This window comes from Thalassophryne amazonica, chromosome 10, assembly GCF_902500255.1.
Source record: "Thalassophryne amazonica chromosome 10, fThaAma1.1, whole genome shotgun sequence".
Classification (NCBI taxonomy): domain Eukaryota; kingdom Metazoa; phylum Chordata; class Actinopteri; order Batrachoidiformes; family Batrachoididae; genus Thalassophryne; species Thalassophryne amazonica.
The window spans coordinates 75,883,876-75,911,184 of NC_047112.1; the positions used below are offsets into that span (position 1 = coordinate 75,883,876).

The 27,309-nt window shown below is 42.7% G+C and overlaps 1 protein-coding gene across 1 annotated transcript in view; it reads left to right on the plus strand.

Annotated features, from left to right (window-relative positions):
- ncanb (neurocan b) overlaps positions 1–27,309 on the plus strand; it is a 377,055-nt gene that overhangs the window by 342,548 nt on the left and 7,198 nt on the right. Inside the window, exons 12-13 of the mRNA XM_034179195.1 lie at positions 1,039–1,121; positions 2,542–2,686. Coding sequence (XP_034035086.1) covers positions 1,039–1,121; positions 2,542–2,686 — 228 coding nt within the window. The remainder of the gene's footprint in view (positions 1–1,038; positions 1,122–2,541; positions 2,687–27,309) is intronic.

A 27,309-nucleotide genomic window follows, 5' to 3' on the forward strand; every position in this document is an offset into this window, starting at 1 on the left:
GGCGGCACAGGAAAAACACCTCCATGTTGATAACCATTTGTAAAATCCAGGCAGCTTTTGATGGCTTTCAGTGGAGTGAGTATATGAGAAATTGTTTAACAGCTGGACATGTTCCAACTTGTCCTTATGGCTTCCAACGGAGGTGTTTTTCCTGTGGCGGAGCGTCACGGCGGCTGCGAGCCGACGCTGCAATCCGCCCGCACGTCTTTAAATAAAAAAATCTCCTTTAACAGTGGAATATCTGGATAAAATGCTGAAACTGACTTCTTCTGAAACTTCTCTGTTCTCTCACGACGTCCTGGATCAATAGAGCCTGAAATGTGAAGGTTTTCAGCTTGAAACAGGCTGACGACGGCACCTGGGAGCGCTGCACGACGTCTCGCTCTGTGGGAAGTCCTTAAAGCGACAGTATCACCTCAAAATCTCTCATCAGCCGTTAAAATTTTCACCGAAAACCAGCTTAATTTTTTGAACCATGTCCACTTCGATGTGTCTCACAGGTTTAGAAAAAATTTTGATCAAACAAAGCGCCAGTCTCTCAGCAACTTCTCAGACAAAAGAATTCCAACGAGGGGCTGGACGACTCCTCCCACAAGGAGTGCTCACAGGCGAATGACGTCACCGACAGGTGTGAAAAAACTCACGCATGCACACGAGGGTTCAAGCATGTCTGACGTAAAAACATATGAATGAAATCCATATAGTTTTTTGAAAAAAAAAAAAGGACCTATACTTTATGGACAGACCTCGTAGATGTAGCCTTTGGTGTAACAGTATGAAAGAATATCTTAAGCGCCAACACCTCACCTGAGCCCAACGTACCATCAAGTTGAGCCAATGCCTTCCTGACCAAGGATGTATATCACCAACGGAAGTGATCTACATCTGTCCTTCCTTTTCTTTTCTTTTTTAAATCTGGGCAGTTTATGTCTATGAATGTAGGTAATCTAAGACAATCTGAAACTTCAATGTGTGCATCTCTGCAGAAGCTGCACATACGTTACATTCTTTTCTCCCTGTGCATTATATATTTTGCAGGACTGAGCCATGACAATACGTGGATCGGGTTAAATGATCGTACGGTGGAGGATGACTTTCAGTGGACTGATAAGATGGACCTGGTGAGGCATCAGCTGTTGTCTATTTCAGGCCCCAAAAAGTGTGTGTATGATGGTATGATTGGGGGGGGGGGGGGGGGGGGGGGGCGTCTCTCTATGTTTTTTCCTTTGCAAGGAAATGGCGGAACGACTGGAGCAGCGCGACTGCATCATATTTTGCCAGAAACTGGGCGATAGCCAGGTGGAAACCAGTCGGATTATTCAGACGGCTTTCGGTGACGATCCTCTGGGCATCACACAGTTTAAGGAGTGGTACAACCGGTTTAAAGATGTCCGCACAGTGGGGGAGAGCGAGCCACGCTCTGGTCGGCCATCAACATGCTGAAATGACCGGATCATTTCCAAAGTGAACTCTATGGTGATGTGGGACCGTCGTGTGACCATCCAAAAATTGCGGAAGAGGTGGACATCAGCACTTTTTCGGCACATTCCACTGTAACAGAAGATTTTGCCATGAAAAGAATTGCAGTGAAATTCATCGGCACAAAGCTGATGGCGCAGCAACAGCGCCACCGTGTTGAAGCCTCACAGGACATGTTGTAACATGCTCAACCCGTCCACCATTCGGAATATTCAGACAGCTTTCGGTGGCTTTTCAGTCGTGTGACTATCGGAGAAATTGTAGACGAGCTGGGCATTCCGCCATTCATTCCGCCATTTCCTTGCAAAGAAAAAACGATGAGAGACTACACCCATCCTCACACAAAGGCTGCTTACAAGCAAATGATGCAACCGACAGGTGTGAAAAAAGTCACGCATGCGCACGAAGGTTCAAGGTTGGCTCATGCAAGCACACGTGATTCAAATCCATCAGGTTTTTGAAAAAAACAAAAAGGTCGGATACTTTTCTAACAGACCTCGTATATATATATATATATATATATATATATATATATATATATATATATATATAGCATTGCAATCTGAAGACTATTGTGTTTATTTAGAATCAAAAAGGAGAGTAATTTGGATTTCTGGGTGAACTTTTTTGGTAGAATGGCCTAAGCACTGGTTCACCCCTCTGAGTCTGGTCTGCTTGAGGTTTCTTCCTCAGTATCATCAAAGGGGGTTTTTCCTTATCACTGTCACCTGTATACTTGTTCTAGAGGTTGGTAAGGTTACCAGGGGTGGGCAATCATGTGCCATGAAGGGCTGAAACAATGCAGGTTTTCCTTACTACCAATCACCTCAACAGGTGATTGCATTGATGATCAGGTGTTTATGCTCAGAGGAGAACCTCATCAGCAACCCACCTGCTGAGGTGACTGGTTGCAATGAAAATCTGCAGTTAGACCTTACTTGTGTGAAGCACCTTGAGGCAGCTTTGTTTTGATTTGGTGCTATATAAATGAAAATAAATTGAAATTAATTTGGATTTGTAATATTTGTTTCTCCATCTACGTGTTTGTGTTTTGATTTGCAGCAATATGAGAACTGGCGTGAAAACCAGCCAGACAACTTTTTTGCTGGTGGAGAAGACTGCGTGGTAATGATTGCTCACGAAAACGGCAAATGGAACGATGTGCCCTGCAACTATAATCTGCCGTACATCTGCAAGAAGGGAACAGGTGAGAAAAAGGAGAGTCTGCAACTTCAGTGGGTGATTAAGATGACTGACAGAGAGGTGAGGTGGCAGCGGGTCGCAGAATGTAAAAGAACGGAGAATTTATAAAAAAAAAATGGATGAGGGGTGAGGAATCTGAATGTGACAATGAGGGAAAGGACGAAGCAAAAAGATTCCCTGCTCTTCAGAAAATCAAATCAAATCAAATCAATTTTATTTATATAGCGCCAAATCACAACAAACAGTTGCCCCAAGGCGCTTTATATTGTAAGGCAAAGCCATACAATAATTACGGGAAAACCCCAACGGTCAAAACGACCCCCTGTGAGCAAGCACTTGGCGACAGTGGGAAGGAAAAACTCCCTTTTAACAGGAAGAAACCTCCAGCAGAACCAGGCTCAGGGAGGGGCAGTCCTCTGCTGGGACTGGTTGGGGCTGAGGAAGAGAACCAGGAAAAAGACATGCTGTGGAGGGGAGCAGAGATCAATCACTAATGATTAAATGCAGAGTGGTGCATACAGAGCAAAAAGAGAAAGAAACACTCAGTGCATCATGAGAACCCCCCAGCAGTCTAAGTCTATAGCAGCATAACTAAGGGATGGTTCAGGGTCACCTGATCCAGCCCTAACTATAAGCTTTAGCAAAAGGAAAGTTTTAAGCCTAATCTTAAAAGTAGAGAGGGTGTCTGTCTCCCTGATCTGAATTGGGAGCTGGTTCCAGAGGAGAGGAGCCTGAAAGCTGAAGGCTCTGCCTCCCATTCTACTCTTACAAACCCTAGGAACTACAAGTAAACCTGCAGTCTGAGAGCGAAGCGCTCTATTGGGGTGATATGGTACTATGAGGTCCATAAGATAAGATGGGACCTGATTATTCAAAACCTTATAAGTAAGAAGAAGAATTTTAAATTCTATTCTAGAATTAACAGGAAGCCAATGAAGAGAGGCCAATATGGGTGAGATATGCTCTCTCCTTCTAGTCCCTGTCAGTACTCTAGCTGCAGCATTTTGAATTAACTGAAGGCTTTTCAGGGAACTTTTAGGACAACCTGATAATAATGAATTACAATAGTCCAGCCTAGAGGAAATAAATGCATGGATTAGTTTTTCAGCATCACTCTGAGACAAGACCTTTCTAATTTTAGAGATATTGCGCAAATGCAAAAAAGCAGTCCTACATATTTGTTTAATATGCGCATTGAATGACATATCCTGATCAAAAATGACTCCAAGATTTCTCACAGTATTACTAGAGGTCAGGGTAATGCCATCCAGAGTAAGGATCTGGTTAGACACCATGTTTCTAAGATTTGTGGGGCCAAGTACAATAACTTCAGTTTTATCTGAGTTTAAAAGCAGGAAATTAGAGGTCATCCATGTCTTTATGTCTGTAAGACAATCCTGCAGTTTAGCTAATTGGTGTGTGTCCTCTGGCTTCATGGATAGATAAAGCTGGGTATCATCTGCGTAACAATGAAAATTTAAGCAATGCTGTCTAATAATACTGCCTAAGGGAAACATGTATAAAGTGAATAAAATTGGTCCTAGCATAGAACCTTGTGGAACTCCATAATTAACCTTAGTCTGTGAAGAAGATTCCCCATTTACATGAACAAATTGTAATCTATTAGATAAATATGATTCAAACCACCGCAGTGCAGTGCCTTTAATACCTATGGCATGCTCTAATCTCTGTAATAAAATTTTATGGTCAACAGTATCAAAAGCAGCACTGAGGTCTAACAGAACAAGCACAGAGATGAGTCCACTGTCTGAGGCCATAAGAAGATCATTTGTAACCTTCACTAATGCTGTTTCTGTACTATGATGAATTCTAAAACCTGACTGAAACTCTTCAAATAGACCATTCCTCTGCAGATGATCAGTTAGCTGTTTTACAACTACCCTTTCAAGAATTTTTGAGAGAAAAGGAAGGTTGGAGTTTGGCCTATAATTAGCTAAGATAGCTGGGTCAAGTGATGGCTTTTTAAGTAATGGTTTAGTTACTGCCACCTTAAAAGCCTGTGGTACTGTTATGTGTCGGACGCAGCCCGGAGAACCGACCAGCGTTTGAAGGACCCAGTATAAAATAAGCAGAGCACGGTACAAAGTATAACAGAGTTTAATAAACATAACAGTGATGTGAAAAAATACAAACAAATAAGTGCGCGGTCTGGCGTGGCGGATTTGCGGTGCGCTCCCAGCAGCGCCAACGGTCCGGAGCCAGAACCAATTCGGACCCAAGGACCCCGCCGACACCCCCCAGGTGGCCGCGACAAACCGAGTCTGTGAAAGAAGGAATCATTATGTGAGTCCACACTCAACACACAGAGAGAACGCTCAAAAGGTGCACAAACAGCAAACACTTCCTGGCTTAATTACTAATCAGCTTCCCACCCTGCAGGCATGGAACATCCAGTTCACAAAACTCCACTGCAGTGGAAGCTGATTACATGACCAACATACAGCTCAATATAATAAGGTGTGAGGGACACCACATTTACTGACTGTATAAATGTTAGTCACAAAATCTAACGTACCTCAGGAAGTGTGCTGACGAGCGTGAGACCTCACCCCCTCCTCTTTCACAGACCATGCATCAAACCTGGACGTTCTCTGCATCCACTGATGATGAGATGGCTCTTGAGACGACGATCTCACCCGTCTGGTCACAAGGTCGAGTCTCTGGCAAATACACACTGTGTACTCCAGTCTTAAATGCCACCATGTTCCAATCCATGTAGATGCACCACAGCTGTGAGTCCTGACGAGCCGCAGGTGATCAGCCTCAGGTGATCAGGGTGAGGTCCTGATAAACTCAGCTACACAGCCACTCAGTCCCAAATGCAAGCCACCTGGAAGGAATAACAAAAGACAGGACAGAAAACAGAAACAAAAGGCAGCCAGGGCCCCCCCCCCAGCCACACAACAGGTACATAGCCAACTAATAAAGATAGATTGATCATATTTAAGATCGAAGCATTAATTAATGGTAGGGCTTCCTTGAGCAGCCTGGTAGGAATGGGGTCAAATAGACATGTTGATGGTTTGGAGGAAGTAACTAATGAAAATAACTCAGACAGAACAATCAGAGAGAAAGAGTCTAACCAAATACCAGCATTACTGAAAGCAGCCAAAGATAACGATATGTCTTTGGGATGGTTATGAGTAATTTTTTCTCTAATAGTTAAAATTTTATTAGCAAAGAAAGTCATGAAGTCATTACCAGCTCTGACTCTTTGTCAGCCTGGCTACAGTGCTGAAAAGAAACCTGGGGTTGTTCTTATTTTCTTCAATTAGTGATGAGTAGTAAGATGTCCTAGCTTTACGGACGGCTTTTTTATAGAGCAACAGACTCTTTTTCCAGGCTAAGTGAAGATCTTCTAAATTAGTGAGACGCCATTTCCTCTCCAACTTGCGGGTTATCTGCTTTAAGCTGCGAGTTTGTGAGTTATACCACGGAGTCAGGCACTTCTTATTTAAGGCTGTCTTTTTCAGAGGAGCTACAGCATCCAAAGTTGTCTTCAATGAGGATGTAAAACTACTGACGAGATACTCTATCTCACTCACAGAGTTTAGGTAGCTACTCTGCACTGTGTTGGTATATGGCATTGGAGAACATAAAGAAGGAATCATATCCCTAAACCTAGTTACAGCGCTTTCTGAAAGACTTCTAGTGTAATGAAACTTATTCCCCACTGCTGGGTAGTCCATCAGAGCAAATGTAAATGTTATTACGAAATAATCAGACAGAAGGGAGTTTTCAGGGAATACTGTTAAGTCTTCAATTTCCATACCATAAGTCAGAACAAGAGCTAAGATATGATTAAAGTGGTGGGTGGACTCATTTACATTTTGAGCAAAGCCAATTGAGTCTAATAATAGATTAAATGCAGTGTTGAGGCTGTCATTCTCAGCATCTGTGTGGATGTTAAAATCACCCACTATAATTATCTTATCTGAGCTAAGCACTAAGTCAGACAAAAGGTCTGAAAATTCACAGAGAAACTCACAGTAACGACCAGGTGGACGATAGATAATAACAAATAAAACTGGTTTTGGGGACTTCCAATTTGGATGGACAAGACTAAGAGTCAAGCTTTCAAATGAATTAAAGCTCTGTCTTGGTTTTGGATTAATTAATAAGCTGGAATGGAAGATTGCTGCTAATCCTCCGCCTCGGCCCGTGCTACGAGCGTTCTGGCAGTTAGTGTGACTCGGGGGTGTTGACTCATTTAAACTAACATAATTATCCTGCTGTAACCAGGTTTCTGTAAGGCAGAATAAATCAATATGTTGATCAATTATTATATCATTTACTAACAGGGACTTAGAAGAGAGAGACCTAATGTTTAATAGACCACATTTAACTGTTTTAGTCTGTGGTGCAGTTGAAGGTGCTATATTATTTTTTTCTTTTTGAATTTTTATGCTTAAATAGATTTTTGCTGGTTATTGGTGGTCTGGGAGCAGGCACCGTCTCTACGGGGATGGGGTAATGAGGGGATGGCAGGGGGAGAGAAGCTGCAGAGAGGTGTGTAAGACTACAACTCTGCTTCCTGGTCCCAACCCTGGATAGTCACGGTTTGGAGGATTTAAGAAAATTGGCCAGATTTCTAGAAATGAGAGCTGCTCCATCCAAAGTGGGATGGATGCCATCTCTCCTAACAAGGTTTTCCCCAGAAGCTTTGCCAATTATCTATGAAGCCCACCTCATTTTTTGGACACCACTCAGACAGCCAAAATCAAATGCGATGACAGTTCCTCTGTGCTGTGGTTTCAGTGTGAAGCACCTCACAGGTTTTCAGCTTTTTGCTCTTAAACACAGATGAGACTGACAGCACATGCACTTTTGGGTGACTCTTAATATCCCAGAAGTGTCGTACTTTTTGATTGTACATGGATGAGCCAGTTGTCTTCAATCAGTCCACCAGATTTGCACTCATTATTGCTCAGCACCAGTTTCCTTTCTCATCATCATTTAAGACTCGTGCATTGCCCATGGGGATCCACGGGCTTGAGATTGGGTAGTATTTGTAAAGTGGGTAGCTGACAGTTTTCAAGGGTAGTAATAAATTATGCAAAGTTTCTCATGAATTTAACTGAAAGTGCAGGAAATTAAAATGAGAAAGTTTTGTGACTAATTGTATTTTTTATTTGGCACATTTAGTTGATGTCATGTTTTGCAACTGGCAAAGTTGAGATATTTCCTTTGTTCAGAGCTTGTCTGGTTATCAGGGGTTGATTCATGGTGATAACAACATCCATTGTTCATTGTTTTTTTTACCTAATATTCCTGATTTCTCCAAAAATATTAGTACTATCAACTTCTGTTTTTGCGACATTCATCCTTGACCCAAAATACATAAACATACCAAAGGGCAAATGTCAGCTCTCCTCAGTTTGTCCGTGATCTAAGGTACACACATGTATGCCTACACGCATTCATACACATAGATAGAGGCCACTTCGCTTATAATATATGGATGATACTCGTGGTAGATGTGCTCACCGGGTCAGAATGTTGGATCCAACGTATAACAGAGCTACAACCACACGCGCATGAGTAAGTGTCCCATTAAAGAGACACAAGTCAAAAAGAATTCAACATCACCTGAGTCAAAGGAGGCCCGGATATAATTAGACTCCAGCAGACTCATGAAGAAGAACAAAAACAAAGTACAAAGTTTTTTCTTTTATAATTAACACTCACCAGGCCCTGTGGTGATAATGTATAGTGCACGGTCTGAGGCTCCCAGTGCAAATGAATTAGGGTGTGTTATTTATCCTGTGCAAAATCTGAGTCGCAAACTAGGGTACATGATCAAAAGGGGTTGGAATTGGTTCTCTGCTGTTACTGAGTTTAAGACACAAGTTCACCAGCATCAGACAAACAGCTACGTATTTAGGACTTCAATGAGAGGTTTTCTTGTGAGTTCACATCACAGCATGCCAGCAGAGAGCAACCACCAAAGCTCCCTGAGGTGAAGTACTGAGCTGTAAGGTGAAGCTTTCTATTTTTCTATTAATAAGTAAGTCCTATATATACTCGCCCTGAGGCACATTGGTAATGGTGCTTATCTCCAGATTCTGTAGCACGAATCAGATGAGTGTCTATGAGTCCACTGGACTGGACAACCAAGCTGACACAGGTTACTTCCCCAGTGAAAGCCAGCATCGATTTACACTGTAAAAATGAATCTGTTGATTTTAATGGTAAAGAGAACTGACAGCTGTGGTTGCCAGAATTATTCTGTAAAAATACAGTACAAATATGTAAATACCTTTAAGATGTGCATGTTACGTATAAATCTGTTATCATTTCCAAAAACATTTTCCCTAAATAAACATTATCATCTTGTTTTTAAACTAATTTCTGTACAGATTAAATGCAGTTGTTACATATTTCATCCAGTCTTGCTGCACTGCTCTCATTTTGCCTAGAACCACAGCAGAGGTTTTGGCACATGATCCCGATGTTGATCTAGTATTGCTAACACAATTCCAGCTGTATAAGGTAATCTTGAACTTTGAATATTTCACTTGACAAGTGCACTTTCTGTTTGCACCACTGTGCTGTCACACAATAGGAGCTACCCTGAAAATATAATAGACTGTGTGTCATATTACATGTGAACATATTTTACTGTATTTGTACAAAATATGCTCATATGAGAAGATTTTAAAATTTCATGTGTATAGAATTGAGTAGACTGTATATCAATAGGATAGAACAGATTCTGCAGTTTCATTACATTTTCAGACTAATACACCACATGAGAAAAAATGGTGATGCCAGAAGTTAGTGTGCTTGCATCCCAAACAGAATATCTCCAGTTCAAGGCTGCCTGTTACCATTCGCATTATGTCATTTATTTATTTAATTAATTATTCGAATTCCAGTGGTTTTATGCTGTAAAATTTACAGCATTTTCTGTAAAGGTATTTACATCTTTTTATGTATTTTTAACAGAATTATTCAAGCATCCACGGCTGCCAGGTGGGGTTTTTTCTGTAAAAACAGAATTTTCTGATTGTTTTTTTTGTTTTTTTTTGTTTTTTACAGCGTATAGCTTCGTGGACTGAGACAAAACATATAATTTTTTTGTCCAAGGGCACAGGCAGGTAGCATGACCAGGAGCCTATTATTTCTGGTTGTGTTTAGTTCTGTTTCATTCTGTGACTGAGCAGATTGTATATGAACCCATTTTTGTAAGGTGTGGTTGAGTGTTGCACCCTATAAATAACAGGAAAACACTGCTGGACATTTCACCAGAATTTTGTTGGTCTAACAATGCTAAATTGCTCTTTTGTGCATATGCCTGCACACAAACTCCACAGCAAGTATGTATCTGCACCATGGCACAATCCCAGTGAAAAGCTGCTGTGGTCACGTGCACACACTGGACAAAGTGAGTGAGGAAATAGTGGAGCCTTCGACGAGCAGCATGTTTGATAAATTACCAAATTCTTAATTTGAAATCATGATTTGCCCTTTTACTTACAACAGTTATATAATTCTCTATGTGCAGGCTGTATAAAGTTAATGAGGTGTTCCCCCTCAAATGAAAATGTGACACATCAAGAGAGAGACACCATTTTCTGCAGAGAGCTTTCTACATCATCTACTACAAGCTTCACCCAGCACACACGCACACATCTGTATTTGAACATTGACACCATTTTTGTCAATTTTACCTTTGCACGCTACCACACTAGATTCAAAATGAATCATCAGCTTGGCTAGTAGACTTTCAGCTTTAATTCAAAGAGTTTAAGAAAAATATCCCATTAACCATTTAGAAATCACAGCCATTTTTATGCACATTCTCTTTATTTTAACAGACCATAAGTAATTGGACAGTTGATTGCCAAGTGGTTTAGTAGTAGAGAAGCTTGAATCTTCGACTGGACTGGGTTGCTTGACGCGAGGACGTTTCGCTTCAAATCGCAGAAGCTTCCTCAGCTAAAATTCTTGCTCTGGAAGTCTGACGTCTGTCTGACTCTTGTAGAGAAGAATAAAACAGAAGCCAACAAAAGCTGGAGTTTTAAACCTAACCAGACCCCTCCTACTGAGAGGCAGACTGCTATAGGCTAGTGACTAAACAATTGCTCTAATTAGCAAATATCGTGCTGTAGTTAGCACACCTAATGGCAGGACAGCTGTCCCTCTAATGATGGGATGGATGCCTTTCTGATGGCTCCCTTGATGACGTGAATGACTCATTACCATGAACAAAAGACTGAAACTCCTTTGACCTGAGTACCCCATTGTAAACAGTGGATAAAGTGTGTCTCAGACCCCCTCCCCGGTTAAGGCTGGGTTTCAAACGTTTCACAAAGAATGCCTCCTTGACCCCTCTCTCAAACCATTTCTTCTCTCTGGCTAATATTTTAACTTCCTTGTCGTCAAACGTGTGGTTAGTGTCTTTAAGGTGGAGGTGAACCGCAGACTGAGGTCCACTGGCAACCTCTCTGCGGTGCTGGTATAGCCTTTTGTGTAAAGGTTGCTTCGTTTCACCTATGTAGTGTTCGTTACAGTTTTCCTGACATCTGATAGAATACACTACATTGCTCTGTTTGTAACTAGGGATCATGTCCTTAGGGTGAAATTAGTTCACCCTAAGGACATGATCCTTAGTTACAAGGAAGGACAAGGAAGTTAAAATATTAGCCAGAGAGAAGAAATGGTTTGAGAGAGGGGTCAAGGAGGCATTCTTTGTGAAACGTTTGAAACCCAGCCTTAACCGGGGAGGGGGTCTGAGACACACTTTATCCACTGTTTACAATGGGGTACTCAGGTCAAAGGAGTTTCAGTCTTTTGTTCATGGTAATGAGTCATTCACGTCATCAACGGAGCCATCAGAAAGGCATCCATCCCATCATTACAGGGACAACTGTCCTGCCATTAGGTGTGCTAACTACAGCACAATAGTTGCTCATTAGAGCTATTGTTTAGTCACTAGCCTATAGCAGTCTGCCTCTCAGTAGGAGGGGTCTGGTTAGGTTTAAAACTCCAGCTTTTGTTGGTTTCTGTTTTATTCTTCTCTACAAGAGTCAGACAGAAGTCAGACTTCCAGAGCAAGAATTTTAGCTGAGGACGCTTCTGCGATTTGAAGCGAAACGTCCTTGCGTCAAGCAACCCAGTCCAGTCGAAGATTCAAGCTTCTCTACTATGGAAACCACCTGGACAACTGAGAGCCTACACAGAAACAAAGTGGTTTAGTAGCCACGTGTGGCCTGTTTCAAAGTAAACTAAGTAGATAACATGTTTGGATTCCAGGCATTTAATTTACATTTGGTAGGAGTTTGCAAGAGGCCTTGATACAAGACAGTTATTCCACAGTTAAGATGAAATAAACAAAATTAACATACCAGACAGCAGTTTTATAAGTGGCCAAACCAATAATTTGTGACATTATTACCATATTACACCACATTAAACAACTAACATGGATGATGGCGCAATTCTTTCCTTGGTGAAAAAAAACCTTCATACATCCAGAAAAGTCACAAATACTCTGGTGGAGGTGGTGCATCATACTGAAAAATTAAGAGCCATCTTCATTTGTACTCGTATACAACCAGGTGCGATCCCAAGAAGAACACTCAAAAAGAGGATTAGACCTGAAAGCACCTGAACAAAAAGCCTGCCCACTTGTGGAAGAAGATCCGTTGGACAAAAGAAAACAAGATAAACTTTGTAGCCGAATGATGGGAAGTATACGTCACATCTGTCACATGTGGTAGATCTGTCTGGAGTAGGCAGTCCTCACAAATTGTGTGACTCTGGAACAAGGACGCTCATCATTTTCTTTCAAATAAATTCCTTCTCTGTTCCACTCCACCACGAAGGTGTGACTTGTGATGCATATAGCACAGGTCTGCTGGGAACCCTGTGTCAGCGAGGTCTTCAACTCCCACCTCTGGGAGAGCTTCTCCCAGATCCCTGGGGAGGTTGGAGACATGGAGTCCGAGTGAACCATGTTCTCCACCTCCATTGTCGATGGGTCCACTCGTAGCTGTCATCGCAAGGTCTCTGGTGCCTGTTGTGGCGGCAATCCCCGAACCCGGTGGTGGACGCCGGAAGTAAGGGATGCCGTCAAGCTGAAGAAGGAGTCCTACTTGTCTTTGTTGGTAAGTGGGACCGCGGAGGCAGCTGACAGGTACCAGCAGGCCAAGCATGCTGCAGCCCGTGCGGTCTCAGAGGCAAAAACTCGGGTCTGGGAGGAGTTCGGGGAGTCCATGGAGGAGGACTATCGGTTGGCCTCGAAGAAATTCTGGCAAACTGTCCGACACCTCAGGAGGCGGAAGCAGCTCTCCACCGGCACTGTCTACGGTGTGGGTGGAGAGCCGTTGACCCTGACTGAGGATGTTGTCAGGCAGTGGAAGGAATACTTCGAGGATCTCCTCAATCCCATCGTCACGTCTTCCGAAGAGGAAGCAGAGACTGGGGACTCAGAGGCAGACTCATCCATCACCCAGGCCGAAATCACCAAGGTGGTCAGAAAGCTCCTCGGTGGCAAGGCTCCTGGGGTGGTTGAAATCCGTCCTGAGTACCTAAGTCTCTGGATGTTGTGGGACTGTCTTGGTTGACACGCCTCTGCAACATTGCGTGGCAGTCACCAGGGGTGCTCCGGGAGTACGGGGTCCAGGGTCCTTTGCTAAGGGCTATCCAATCCCTGTACGTCCGCAGCAGGAGCTTGGTTCGCATTGCCGGTAGTAAGTCAAACCTGTTTCCAGTGCATGTTGGCCTCCGCCAGGGCTGCCCTTTGTCACCGGTTCTGTTCATTACCTTTATGGACAGAATTTCTAGGCACAGTCAGGGTGTAGAGGGGGTCCGGTTTGGGAACCACAGAATCTCATCTTTGCTGTTTGCGGACGATGTGGTTCTGTTGGCTTCGTCAAATCAGGACCTTCAGCGTGCACTGGGGTGGTTTGCAGCCAAGTGTGAAGCGTCCAGGATGAAAATCAGTGCCTCCACATCCGTGGCCATGGTTCTCGACCAGAAAAAGGTGCCTTGCCCTCTTCAGGTCGGTGGAGTGTCCTTGCCTCAAGTGGAGGAGTTTAAGTATCTCTGGGTCTTGTTCACGAGCAAGGGATGGATGGAGTGTGAGATCAACAGACGGATCAGTGTCTCCCGTGATGCAGTCGCTGTATTGGACCGTCGTGGTGAAGAGAGAGCTGAGCAGGGGGGCAAGGTTCTCGATTTACCGATCGATCTACAGTACGATCCGAGCCTCACCTATGGTCATGAGATTTGGCTCATGACCGAAAGAATGAGATCGTGAGTACAAGCAGCCAAGATGAGTTTCCTCCGCAGGGTGGCTGGGCACGCCCTTAGAGTCGAGCCGCTGCTCCTCCACATCGAAAGGAGCCAGCTGAGGTGGATTGGGCATCTTTTCCGGATGCCCCCTGGACGGCTTGCTGGAGAGGTGTTCCGGGCATATCCCATTGGGAGGAGGCCCCAGGGAAGACCCAGGACACGTCTACATCTCTTGGCTGGCTTGGGAATGCCTCAGGGGTTCCCCAGAGGAGCTGGGAGTGGTGTGTGTGGATCGGGAGGTCTGGGCGGCTTTGCTTGAGCTGCTGCCCCCGCAACCCGACTCCGGATAAAGCGGAAGAAAATGGATGGATGGATGGATATATAGCGCCAAATCACAACAAAGCTGCCTCAAGGTGCTTCACACAAGTAAGGCCTAACCTTGGGGCCCCTTCACACATAATGCGAATACGTACATCTCAGGGCGATTCACGCTGGTAGAGCTCGTATGAGCGCATCACGAAACATCCCACTGATGGGCAGGCGTGCACAATGCTGGTGCGACTGTTCATGCACGCGACTGTGTCTTTCAAGCAGTAACACAGTGCGAGCTGCTGCAGCTGCTAGCACTGTGTCCCATGGGAAGAGCTGCACCACATTGTGCCGCTGCTGTGGAATAAATAAAAAAGAAAAAACAGCTGGTACCTGTGGAACCACATCACGCTGCTGCTATAGGGGGGAAAAAATACATTCCACCCCCAGGACTCGCAGCTGCACTTAACTGATTGCAAGCCTGAAACTTTACCACTGAGCTACCATCGCTGGCCTTTAAACAGTGATGGAAAATGGCAACAAAGAGATGGACATATTTAAAAAATAAATAAAACCACTCACCATAAAAAAACACAGCATTTCATTGAATCCCTCTTATTAAGTATGAACCGTCTGCAGCAGCTCATGCAGTGCAACACGTGTGATTCACGTGTTACTAGTGCGAATGGCCACACATTTCTAAGTGCCATGCGAGCGGTGTTAGATGTTCATGCGTGTCAGCTGGAATTTGGCCGACACCTGCCATGAGAGGGTTCGATTGGCTCGCATAGCGCACACTCTGTCTTTCAGCCGCTGGTGTGCGCAAATAGTTGTAGCAACAGGTGTACAAGGTGTTGGAAGCAGCTATGAAATTACACATTTTGTACACGATACCTGCTTCATGCGCACTTTATGCGCAAATCAACGAAATCCGCACTATGTGTGAAGGTGCCCTTACCAACCCCTACACCAAGCACACCAGTGACAGTGGTAAGGAAAAACTCCCTCTGATGATACTGAGGAAGCAACCTCAAGTAGACCAGAAACCTCAAGTAGACCAAAGGGGTGACCCACTGCTTTGGCTATTTTAACACTTACAAGTTTTGCAAAGTTTTACAAAGCTTAAGAAACAAAAAATAGAAAAAAAAAAATTATATAAAGATGAAAAGTCCAGAAGCTCGTAACTCTGGTACGATCCCCGAGTTTTTCAGAACTGTTAGAGTAGCCAGCTCAGTCTCATGCTTTCTTTTTGTGCTTCCATCATGAAATGAGTCGCATTTTCATGATGCAGTGTTTTAAATTTTATTTTTTCTAACCCTACCCCTCCACTAACCATAACCCCCACAGACCCCCCCCCCCCCCCGTGTCACTGCATTTTATGATACTGTCACGAAATTAATTTGTGCTCCCGTCACGAAAAGCATCACATTTTTGTGACGGTATCACAAACCATAGATTAACTGACTTTTTGTGAAGTCATCACAAAATGGCATGAGATTGGGTTGGAATAGCATACCATACATGGCATCCCACGTGGCTCGATCACCTGGTTTCCAGTGAAGGCACACCTACATAGTAAAATCACCAATGTTAAATTAACACTGACAGTGTACATATGGTCCTACTCTGACCACAATAGGATCATATGTACACTGGCAATGTTAATTTAACACTGTCACTGTTAGTTTTACACTGGTGATTTTAATTTTTTTTTTTATTTAACCTTTATTTAACCATGTAAGTTATTAAGAAAAAAATTCTTATTTACAATAACTACCTGTGTCAAGGTTTGAGTTTTGCTGGGTGTTCTGTTTTATTTTGTTCTGTTTGTTATTTTTGCATTTCGTTGGGTTTGGTTGGTTTCTTCTCTTGCTGGGGTTTTTTCTGCTTGGGTCTGCCTGTCTTTCTTTCTCTTGTCTCTCTCCCTTGGATCTTGGTGATGGGTGTTTCTCTCTCTCTCTCTGGCCACACCCTAGTTCTGGTGCTTTCCATGCACACCTGTTCCTGATTTGCTGATTACCACCTGCAGTTACTTAAGCTCACTGGGTGTGTTTGTTCCCCGCCAGTTTGTCGTGCCTTGTGCCCTCATTCCAGCTCTGTTCCTGCATTCCATAGTCCTGCCTGCGTCTTTGTGTGTACCTGACCTCCAGCCTGTTGCTTCGACCACGCCTGTTTGCCTGATGTTTTTTGTACTGCTGCTTTTTCTGGACTGCTTACTCGTGTACTGACCACTGCTATCCTCAATAGTAAAACCTTCTAAAAAACCAGAGCTGTTTGTCTGAGCCGTGCATGTGTGTCGTGCAATTCCAGACCATCCAGCCTGATAACCTGGTGATTTTACTGTGCATGCATTAATCCACCCATGGCTGAAGTGTCTTTGGGCAAATAGTTTTGGTGTACAGGTCAGCACAGCACTTTTCATCTCCTGGTGTGTGTGTGTGTGTGTGTGTGTGTGTGTGTGTGTGTGTGTGTGTGTGTGTGTGTGTGTGTGTGTGTGTGTGTGTGTGTGTGTGTGTGTGTGTGTGTGTGTGTGTGTGTGTGTGTGTGAGTGTTTAGAATAAAACAACTGCCAAAGACTTAAATGCAAAATGAAGTGAGTGTGATTATTGGTTAATGAATTTCAGTTTTATGCGCCCAGTTGGACCAGCCCTTTGTTGGCACAGTGTGCTCCTCTGAGAACTTATTAGAGGTTATTGTTACCAAAGATGTGCACACAAGCCATACTTCTGACTACAATTACAATGTATTAATAGCACGGTGGAGACTAGTGGTCACAGACTGGATACACAAGAATCCACTGGTGACTGCATTTCCAAACTGACTCAGGAGCTGAGGATAAGCTCTGATTTTACCTGCGGACACACACACACACACACACACACACAACATCCAAATTATAATGTCTAATGGCTAGCCTGCTAACAGAATGTTATCATATTTTTATTGACTGCTTTAAACTTACACTCCCCTTGTTAAAATGAATAGAATCACCTCCCTTGTTATACGTGTTCATCAATGAACATGAGCTCAGGCAGAACACAGAAGCCGTACTGATGATCATTATGTTAATTTAAGCAAATTATTTTGCTTTAACAGATGGTTTATCATCCGAGACCACACTTGCACGGAGTGTGCCTCTAAAGCCTTTGGCAATAGGAAAACCTAAAAATACTCACATTCTTTTCTGTGAAAAAGAAACGGTATTTCCTACACAAGCAAACTCTTGCACCATGTCTAATGCAGACCTCTCCAGCCTGCAGCCCACCTCTGACCTTAATTAGCCTGTTGCAATCACCAACATATTTTCATCTTCCCCCTTTTTCTTGTCACTCTCTTCTTCTCTCCAGGTAACAGCGTGTAATAATAATTTGTCTTATCAGACTTTGTCAGCGCCATGTAGAGTATCTTCTGCTTCATTTCTCACACTCACATCCCATGTTCTCTGTTTGTCTGTTCATCAGAAGTCCATGAGCGTGATTAGTTGGTAGGAATGCAGTGCAGGTCCGTCGGACACCTTAATCAGTCTGCAGGCACAAGAAGAATACAGGTCGTCATTTTGATGGCACCACGGGATGTAGAGATTTCTGTGAAAACAGGGAACGAAAGAAATGCATCTCAAATCCTTCAGATCAGGTCAGCTCTGGTCTAGTGTCACCTGTCACCATGCCCACCTCATCACTTGATGGCAACCGCCCAGGCAGAAAACTAGTCCACCCCCACATCTTGAAATTAGACATCTGTCTATCACAGCCAGGTTAAAGGTGGTGTCTCCATTGACTTCTCCAGCCTCCAGGGTCATCAACACTGAGACACCTGCATGCTGGATCATGCCCAGAAAAATGCACCACATGTCCAAAATGCTGTATCTGATATTCCTTCACAGTGCAAGTCAGTATTCTCACCTACTTGTCTCTAAATAACTGCTCCTTTGACACAGTCATTCCAATGGTATCTGAGGATCCTCCTAAAGAGACTATATTATAGACCACCTTTGGTCACTGGTTAGGACCCAAGTCTCACAACCATACAGTAAGACAAGAAGCATCAAGTGTTACAGCTGAGATGAACTAAACCCAGATTGGACCCAAAAATCAGGGAGCTGAGTGGAAAAACAAAGTAACAATTTATTGGGGTGATTGTACAGAGATATTTGGAATGTTGTTGGAGACACTGGCGGCAGGAGACACAGGCTGGACCAGAACAGGCGCAGTGACTGTAGACCAGAACCAGGTGGCTGCCCACGGAACTGACAGGAGACACTGGAAACAGACAACAAAGACTGAGTCAGGAAATAAAGAAAATATAACATGTAGCTATCTATCTATTGTAACAGGACCCAAAAACGTGAATGTCACTGCTTCGATAAGTGAATGTCTCTAGAAGTTCAATACATTCACCACATACAGATACATTTCTGGTGTATGAGAAGTCACTAAAAGCTTGGGTCTTAGTCTTTATCGCAAACTCAGGCACGCAAATTCCTCACTGAGCTTTTCAAGTGCTGCAATCAGGATATTCGTTGATTCTGCAAAGATCACAGTGTCGTCTGCAAAGTTGAGAACAGTAAACCTTTGCTTTACAACAAAAGCACCTTAGTCACTGGTTTTCACAAACCAACCCAATAACTCCCTGCAACAAGTGCCAATTCACCAATCACATTCATGTAACAGCATACAGTATGATCAACCCCAATACAGCTAATTTAACCTTGTTTACAATTTTCTACCTATTTGTGGAAATCTATCTTCACATCAAGTTGTGTTCATATTTTTGTGGCAGTGTGTATTTTACATGCATCTCCTCCATTATTATGTTTGTGGTGTGTCACATGAGACCTGTGTGGAGGAATGTGATGCCCACCACAGAATTTAAATTTACTAAACTTAAGCCAGGCTCCCATTGCTGATATTTGACACTAGATTGTTCACCTTATGGAAAGTTTTAAACATGTTTAAAAATGTTGTGATGTTGGGACACATAATGACACACAAAACATGAATAATATTCAAATGTAATTTGTGCAGATAGGGGGTGATATTTGGAAAAAGTCAGGGCATGTGAGCTGAGTGAACACAGAGCGGATTTTGGCATATAATCCAGCATTTGGCATCAATCCTGAAAGGAGCCTCACTTCACTTTCACATACTGGAGCAGTACCAGACCAGCACATCCCATGTGTCTTACTTTAATTTTACAGATGCCTGTTTTTTTTTATTGCCACCTGATTCTCCTCTGCAACATAAATACACAATATAAATCCCATGAAAAGCATAACAGAAGACAGTTTTGAGATGTTAACAGAGTTCAGCTTTATGGAAATGTGTGGTATTAATCCCCTATTGCTCCCGGTGTGTATGGCAGCACCCTGACATCGGGGTGAATGTGAGGCATAATTGTAAAGCGCTTTGAGCATCTGATGCAGATGGAAAAGCGCTATATAAATGCAGTCCATTTAATACAGGCAGGAGTACTGCATAGACTGTATGGAGGAGTATCATTATGCAGTGCATGATCACAGGAACTCGTGTCGTGGGACTCATCCATACATGGATGTAGTTGGCAATAATAGGAGAAAACACAAATTTTGCCAGCTATTTTAATCAGCTGCGCCCACTTTTCGTTTTTGGAATGGGAACACAAATTGGGGCCAAAAATCTGCAATGGGAGACCAGCTTTAGACCACACAATTATACTAAGCTTTGCATGTGCAGCCAACGAGTGCAAAAGTAGGGTTAAGGTTAAATTATAGAGCAACTGTTCTCACAAAAAATGTGCCTGAAATTCCACAATTGCACAGCAACAAATTAATTTCCTGTATAGACCAAAGAAAATAATGCAAACCTGCCTGTCTGCTGTCGAATGCAGCAGCCTTGTTTGTTCTGAAAACAAATTCAAGTCAAAAACAAGTTCACCTGATATCATGTAATGCGAGTAATATTTGGAAATGAGCACAAAGCACAAGAAAGTACAGCACCACCAACAGTTGGGTGGTGGTGACGTCAAAGCAGCTTCAGTTGTCACATCACACAAAGCAGCGACCTCGTGTGCTTACAAATGTTTGACATGAAGATGTTGTCAGCTTGCAGTGTACAGCACAGCTCTGAATGCATTCAGATGCATCATCAAATGCCAGAAGGGCAGGAAATCTGAATATGTTTTAATCAAATATCTGGATTTTAGTTACGAGGGACTGTTGAGCTCCTTCAGTAAGGAAACATACCCATGACTGGAAATGTATGGAACTATGATGAAATAAATTAAGCTCTTGGAGGCCTGACTGTGAACAAAGAGAGGAAATCTCATTTTGCATGACATTCTTAGTGTGTACTTGTTGTACTTTTGGGAAATTAAATGCTGTTGTTGTTATCATGGTGTGTGTTCATTGATTTTTTTTTTTTCTTTCTGTTCCTCTGTGAATGGCCCAGTGCCCTACTGTGCACTTTTATGACACGTCTGCATATATCAAAAATTTCAATAACTCGTTCATAGAAGTTTCATTTCAGAGGAGACAATTCCAGTATCTCACTGAGACAGAATGTCTCAGTTTGTGTAGTAGAATATTTCCAATTTAATTCATTTTGGATAATATTTTTGAATGTAATAAGTCTGGTGAGTTGGCAAAAGGAAACAGGACTGACAAGTAAAAATGTCTTTCCAGCTGCACACACATCTGTGGGTGCTCAGCTGACAACATTGGGAAGCTTTTCCTCAATGCACATTTTCTTTGCATCTTGCACTGCATGATGATATGATGCAAAAGCATCTTACAACAGGAAACAGAAACAGGCGCCATACTGCAACTTCTGCAGATCTTTTTTCTAAGCAAAAAAACAACAAAGTGTTCTCTGCTCAAGAAATGTAGTGTTGTGTTTGTTATTATCCACAGAAACACCATGCAATATCATTCAGGGTGTTATTTCCTATCTCAGGTATGTATCTGTGTGTGCATGGCAATTTAACACAGTGCAGAGCTTTATCAGGTGTGCAGGAACTAATCCAATGCAATCAATAATTTTATCTTTTCTGCACAGAGTGACACTTTGAGTGTTGATTAAAATGGGGCCTCAGTTTATTTTATTTCTCTTACACATTGGCTACAGAAGCATACCTGCCAACATTTGAATTTGCCAATGGGCGACACCCATATGTGGCCACCAGCACCAACGGTGCAAAGTGTAACTAGGGGGCTCTGGGGATGTGCCCGGACCCACACAACTGCAGGACTAATGGGTATCCCACACACACTCACACGGTACGCAGGGCACGGTGGTAAATACCGGGACAGTCCCACCCAATGCAGGACATTTGGCAGCTCTGAAGAAGGGGCAACCTATAACCCAATAAATCTGGTACAAAACCTATTGCCTCTGGTAAACTTTGGTACACCAGTTTGATTGAAAGAGCAACTTTGTTTTGTCTATGTAATATCCCGTAGACACACTGCCACCTGCTGGATAGTTAGTGAAGACGATTGCCTTCAGAAGCATCAGTTAAGTTATGAATAAGTAAATGGATGGTAGATATTTTTCAAAAAATTTCAAGAGCTGAGGTCAAAACTCACATGTAGTTTGTCTGCCATTTCACCCAGCCAACAAGCTAACAACTGTATCATCAAACACGATACGTACGACTTTGGCAAATTCTACATGACATATACAGCAGAAGGGCAATGTAAAATTGGAATTCAACAACAGATAGAATGTACGGCCGGGGACAGAAGCAATTTGCATTGGTTCAACAAATGGATGTTAACTCAAAACACTGCTCTCCAGTGTTTTAAAACCTGTTTCTAGCATTGTTCCAGGGACCATATAAAAAGGAAGCCATCGGTAGTTGAACTAAATGGGACCTCAATACTTCACCAACTGATTCAAAACAAATGCTTTGAAGCATTCCATTTGATTTGACGATGAAGCATTAAAACACAAGTGAATGGATTAGGATTGTACTGTTTTGGAGCTTGATATTTAAAGGCTACAGTTAGCTCAGGGTGTCTGTGTGCACTAGCACACACTTTGCTTGTACCTTTAAGACTTTTGGGAAAATTTGAGCCATCTGAAATAATTAAATAAAAGTAGCCTAAAATTTAGCATATTTCCTGTACTAACTCTCCTGCCTTATCTGCGTGTGTTTTGTATCTTGTGTTTTTATGACAATCTTAGTGCTGTGCAGAGTGGCGGTAGAGACTCTGAGTATCCGTCAGGAGTGTGTTCTGGCTCCTACACTGTTCATTGCTTGCATTGGCGGGGTATTGGGTAGGGTTGTGGAAACCAGTGACTTGGCTGCTTTCGCTCCTTTTGCAGATGATGCAGTGATCTTTGAGGAATTAATGGATACTCTGATTGCAGCACTTGAGAAGCTGAGTGAGGAATCAGAGTGCCTGGGTTTGAGACAACCTGGTCTCACGGCAAGTCGTGATTCAGTAGCACGAAATATACATTAATCTATTGGTTTGTGATATTGTGATGAAAAGCACCTCATTTTCATCACGGCAGCACAAATTCATTCTAATTCATTCCGTGATGGCTGCACAAAATTAAAAGTGAAGCAGGGGGGATCGGGGTGGTTATGGTTATGATTGGGGGAAGGGGTAGGGTTAGGTTATGGTTAAGGTTAGGGTTGGGGGTGGGAGTAGGGTTAGCAATAGTGAGTAAAAAAAAAACCGTCATGAAAATTTGACTCATTACGTGACGGGAACACAAAAAAAAAACATGAGACTGGGCTGGTTTGAAACTGTCCTGGATCAAGATTCTGGGTCAGAAGTATATCTGTACGTGGTGAAAGTGTTGCACTTGTACAGACATTCCCTTATCTCGGCAATGACATACATGTCTCTGGGTCCTCAGCCTTTGAAATTGAGAGACACCTGAGAAGAACGTATGGAGTCATGAGGTTGCTGGACAGAAGTGTTTGGCGATGTGTTTTCAGGTGAATGAACATCCAAGTCTTTAGCATCCTGGTGCTGCCTGTCTTGCTGTATGGTTGTGAGATTTGGACACTATCCACTGGCTTCAGGCGATGACCAGATGTCTTTGGTATTATGCGTCTTCGAAGGATCTTTGGGTACCGCTGGAAAGAGTGTATCAAACAAGCAGTTACTAAGAGAAACTAAGAGGAAGAGGTATGTAGAGTTATGCTGAGGCTCAGGTTTGGCTTCATCTGATTATTTCTTTTTCTTTACCTTTATTTGCCAAGGAAGCATTTATAGTTTCACATTCACCAGGGAACGCTGAACAACTGAAGTCTGATGCGTTACAGGCTCTTGCTCACAGGGTTTGAAAAGTCAGGACAAATACAGCCCCACCTGGAGACCAGCAAACCTCCTGTGCTGCAAATCTGTTTGTCTAACCTGCAGGCTGGCGGTGCCACTGCCTGTGCCACATTCCCCACTGTGAGGAACCATTCAACAGTGCACAAAGGTGAAGCCTAGTGGACAAATACCTTTTAGCTTTTCATTTGTGTTTAGTCAGTGCTCCTCCCAGTGTAATAGGGCCCGTCTTATTTCTCCTTTCTTTCCGCCAAACATTAACCTGTAAATGTGGCATTAAACCTTTCATCAGAGTTAACGACATTGCTTTACCTCATTAAGATTCTAAGAGGACAAGGGCAAGGGAATTAAGTTAGATTGTAAACATTTTCAGATTGATTAAAAGTCCTCTCATCCCTTTTCACAATCAAGGCTGGAATCAGTACTCAGTTTTAGAGTGGAATTGGATAAAATGTCGAACCACTTTTAACTACACAGACTATAATCCTTGTTTCCAGGTATGGATCGTTGTTCAGGTCAGGACTCAATGTTTAATCATATAGACATGGTAATAGCTGTATGCTGGGGACCATACACAAGATAGAGTGCATCGTAGGTGACACTCCCTCGCAGTGTCATTGGTACATCTCATTTGAGTTTCTATAAGTCACCCTTCATTTCATACAAGGTTACACCAGAGATACACAAGGATCCTCCAGGAAGAACTATTACTAAAGTCATCCAGTCCTTGGCTTAGGTCACTGGCAAGCATCCAGGTCTCACACTTATACAGAAGCACAGGAAGGATCAGGACCCCAGACATATGGACCTTCATCCTCCTGCAAGGATACCGACCAAACACGTCTCCCTGCAGTCTTCCTAGGAATCTCCCAATTTCAAACACTCACATCCCAGAGACATGAATGTCATTGCACAGTTATTTTGGCACACCACCTTGGCTGCACTGTTTCCTGTCAACAATCGGTCCATCACCACTGTGGACTGTCACCACTTCCTCGGCACCACCATCACCCAGGACCTCAAGTGGGAGTCAACCATCAGCTCCCTCATCAAGAAGGCCCAGCAGAGGATGTACTTCCTGCGGCAGCTGAAGAAGGACAAGCTGCCTGTCCAGCTGATGGTGCAGTTCTACAGGGCAATCATCGAGTCCATCTTCTGCTCCTCCATCACAGTGTGGTATGCCGGGGCCACAGCCAGGGACAGACACAGACTGCAGCTCATTGTGGCCTCTGCTGAGAAGGTGATCGGCTGAAGCCTTCCATCTCTCCATGACCTGCATGTCTCCAGGACTCTGGGCCGAGCAGGTCGGATCACAGCTGACCCTTCTCACCCTGCACACGGTCTATTCGAACCACTCCCCTCGGGCAGGAGGCTACGGTCCATCCGGACCAGAACCTCCCACCATAGGAACAGTTTATTCCTCTTGGCCGTTAGACTCATGAACACCTCGTAACTCAGTCACCTTAACCTTAACTCTGTCACTTTATCATTTTATCACGGGTCACTTTAGACAAATGTACTTTGGTTTTTAATTGCACTCCTCCCACTGCACTGTTTTTCTGTTGCACACAGCCTTTCATATTTCATCTAATATTTTATCTTATTTTAGCACATATTTTATATTTTATCTTAGCATTTTATATGGCTTTCTGCTTAATGCTGCACCATTATATCAAAGCAAATTCCTAGTCTGTGAATCCTGTTCACTGGTAATGGCAATAAACTTCTTCTGATTCTGATTCTGATCTTGTGATTTCAATGTATTGTTGTTTTTATTAATAAATCTGACAAACAAGCAGCAGGGCTGTTGGTGGCCACCAGACCTAATCTTTAAAAATGGAAAAACTGACAAACTCATTTCAAGCAACATATGACTTCAGTCACACCTGCTGCTATCTTACATCATGTGTGTGATGATAAGATTATTCCCTGCAGAAATATCAGACATGTCCAGCAGGTGGTAGTGTTCAGCAGGTGGCAGACAAGTCTACAGTATATTCACTCACTCATCTTCAACCGCTTACTCTAACTAGGGGTGACGGGATATGATATATTACACAAACAAAATAAAGTTGACGTGCATGTTGACATGATACATCAAAGTCAACCAATGTGTGATCAGTTTACATTATACAACCTTTTAATTTAATGAGTTTCAAGAAAGAGAACATTTATTGTTGTTGAAATAACAGGCTTTAGAGGATAAACTCTGTTACTAATCTAATTATTCATGCACAACATTTTACCTGCTATATGCACAGGTTTCTCCAAAACCTAAAACATAATTCATGAAGGTTTTTCTACCACTAAACTAACATTATATTGTTCCAACATGATTTAGTAATTCATTTGTTGTACATCCTCACCTCGTTCACTGCCTGTGTACCATGGGGGACCCACCTCAACTTTTGTAACCACTGCCGTATTGGTAAATACACATTGAAACAAATAAAAATGGAATGGGGTTCCTCAGGGTTCAATGCTTAGTCCTTCCCTAGTGTTTTCAGAGTCACAACTAAACATGTTGTATGACATGGTTTCAGTCATTTCTTTTCACCACAAACCCTGTGGTCCTCATAGTCACTGGGGTTATACAATCCAGAACTGAAAAATCAATAACCATCATTCTAACGCTATTTATTTTTAATATTATTTTTACTTTTAAGTTGTATTTTAAATGTTTTATTTTATTTTGTCTTTAAATGTTTTTAGTTTCTTTGTGTTCACTTTGACCCTTCAAGATTGGTTCAAGCTGAAAGCTGTTCCACCACCTTGTACAACCCCAATTCCAATGAAGTTGGGACATTGTGTAAAATGTAAATAAAAACAGAATACAATGATTTGCAAAGCCTCTTCAACCTATATTCAGTTGAATACACCACAAAGACAAGATATTTAATGTTCAAACTGATAAACGTTATTGTTTTTGTGCAAATATTTGCTCATTTTGAAATGGATGCCTGCAACACCTTAACTTCTAAAAACACTCAATAAGCATTGGGGACCCGAGGACACTAATTGTGAGTGTGGTATAAAAAGAGCATCCTCAAAAGGCTCAGCTGTTCACAAGCAAAGATGGGGCGAGAATCACCACTTTGTAAACAACTGCGTGAAAAAATAGTCTAACAGTTTAAGAACAATGTTTCTCAACGTTCAATTTCAAGGAATTTAGGGATACCATCATCTACAGTCCACAATATAATCAGAGGATTCAGAGAATCTGGAGAACTTTCTACATGTAAGCAGCAAGGCCAAAAACCAACATTGAATGCCTGTGACCTTCGATCCCTCAGGCAAGAACTGCATTAAAAACCGACATCATTGTGTAAAGGATCTTACCACATGGGCTCAGGAATACTTCAGAAAACCACTGTCAGTTAACACAGTTCGTCGCTACATCTACAAGTGCAAGCTAAAACTCTACCATGCAAAGCGAAAGCCATACATCAACAACATCCAGAAACGCCGCCGCCTTCTCTGGGCCCGAGCTCATTTGAAATGGACAGACGTAAAGTGGAAAAGTGTGCTGTGGTCTGATGAGTCCACATTTCAAATTGTTTTTGGGAATCATGGACGTCATGTCCTCCAGACAAAAGAGGAAAAAGACCATCCAGATTGTTACAGGTGCAAAGTTCAAAAGCCAGCATCTGTGATGGTATCGGGGTGTGTTAGTACCCATGGCATGGGCAACTTACACATATGTGATGGCACCATCAATGCTGAAAGATACGAGGTCTGTTAGAAAAGTATCCGACCTTTTTATTTTTTTCAAAAACCTGATGGATTTG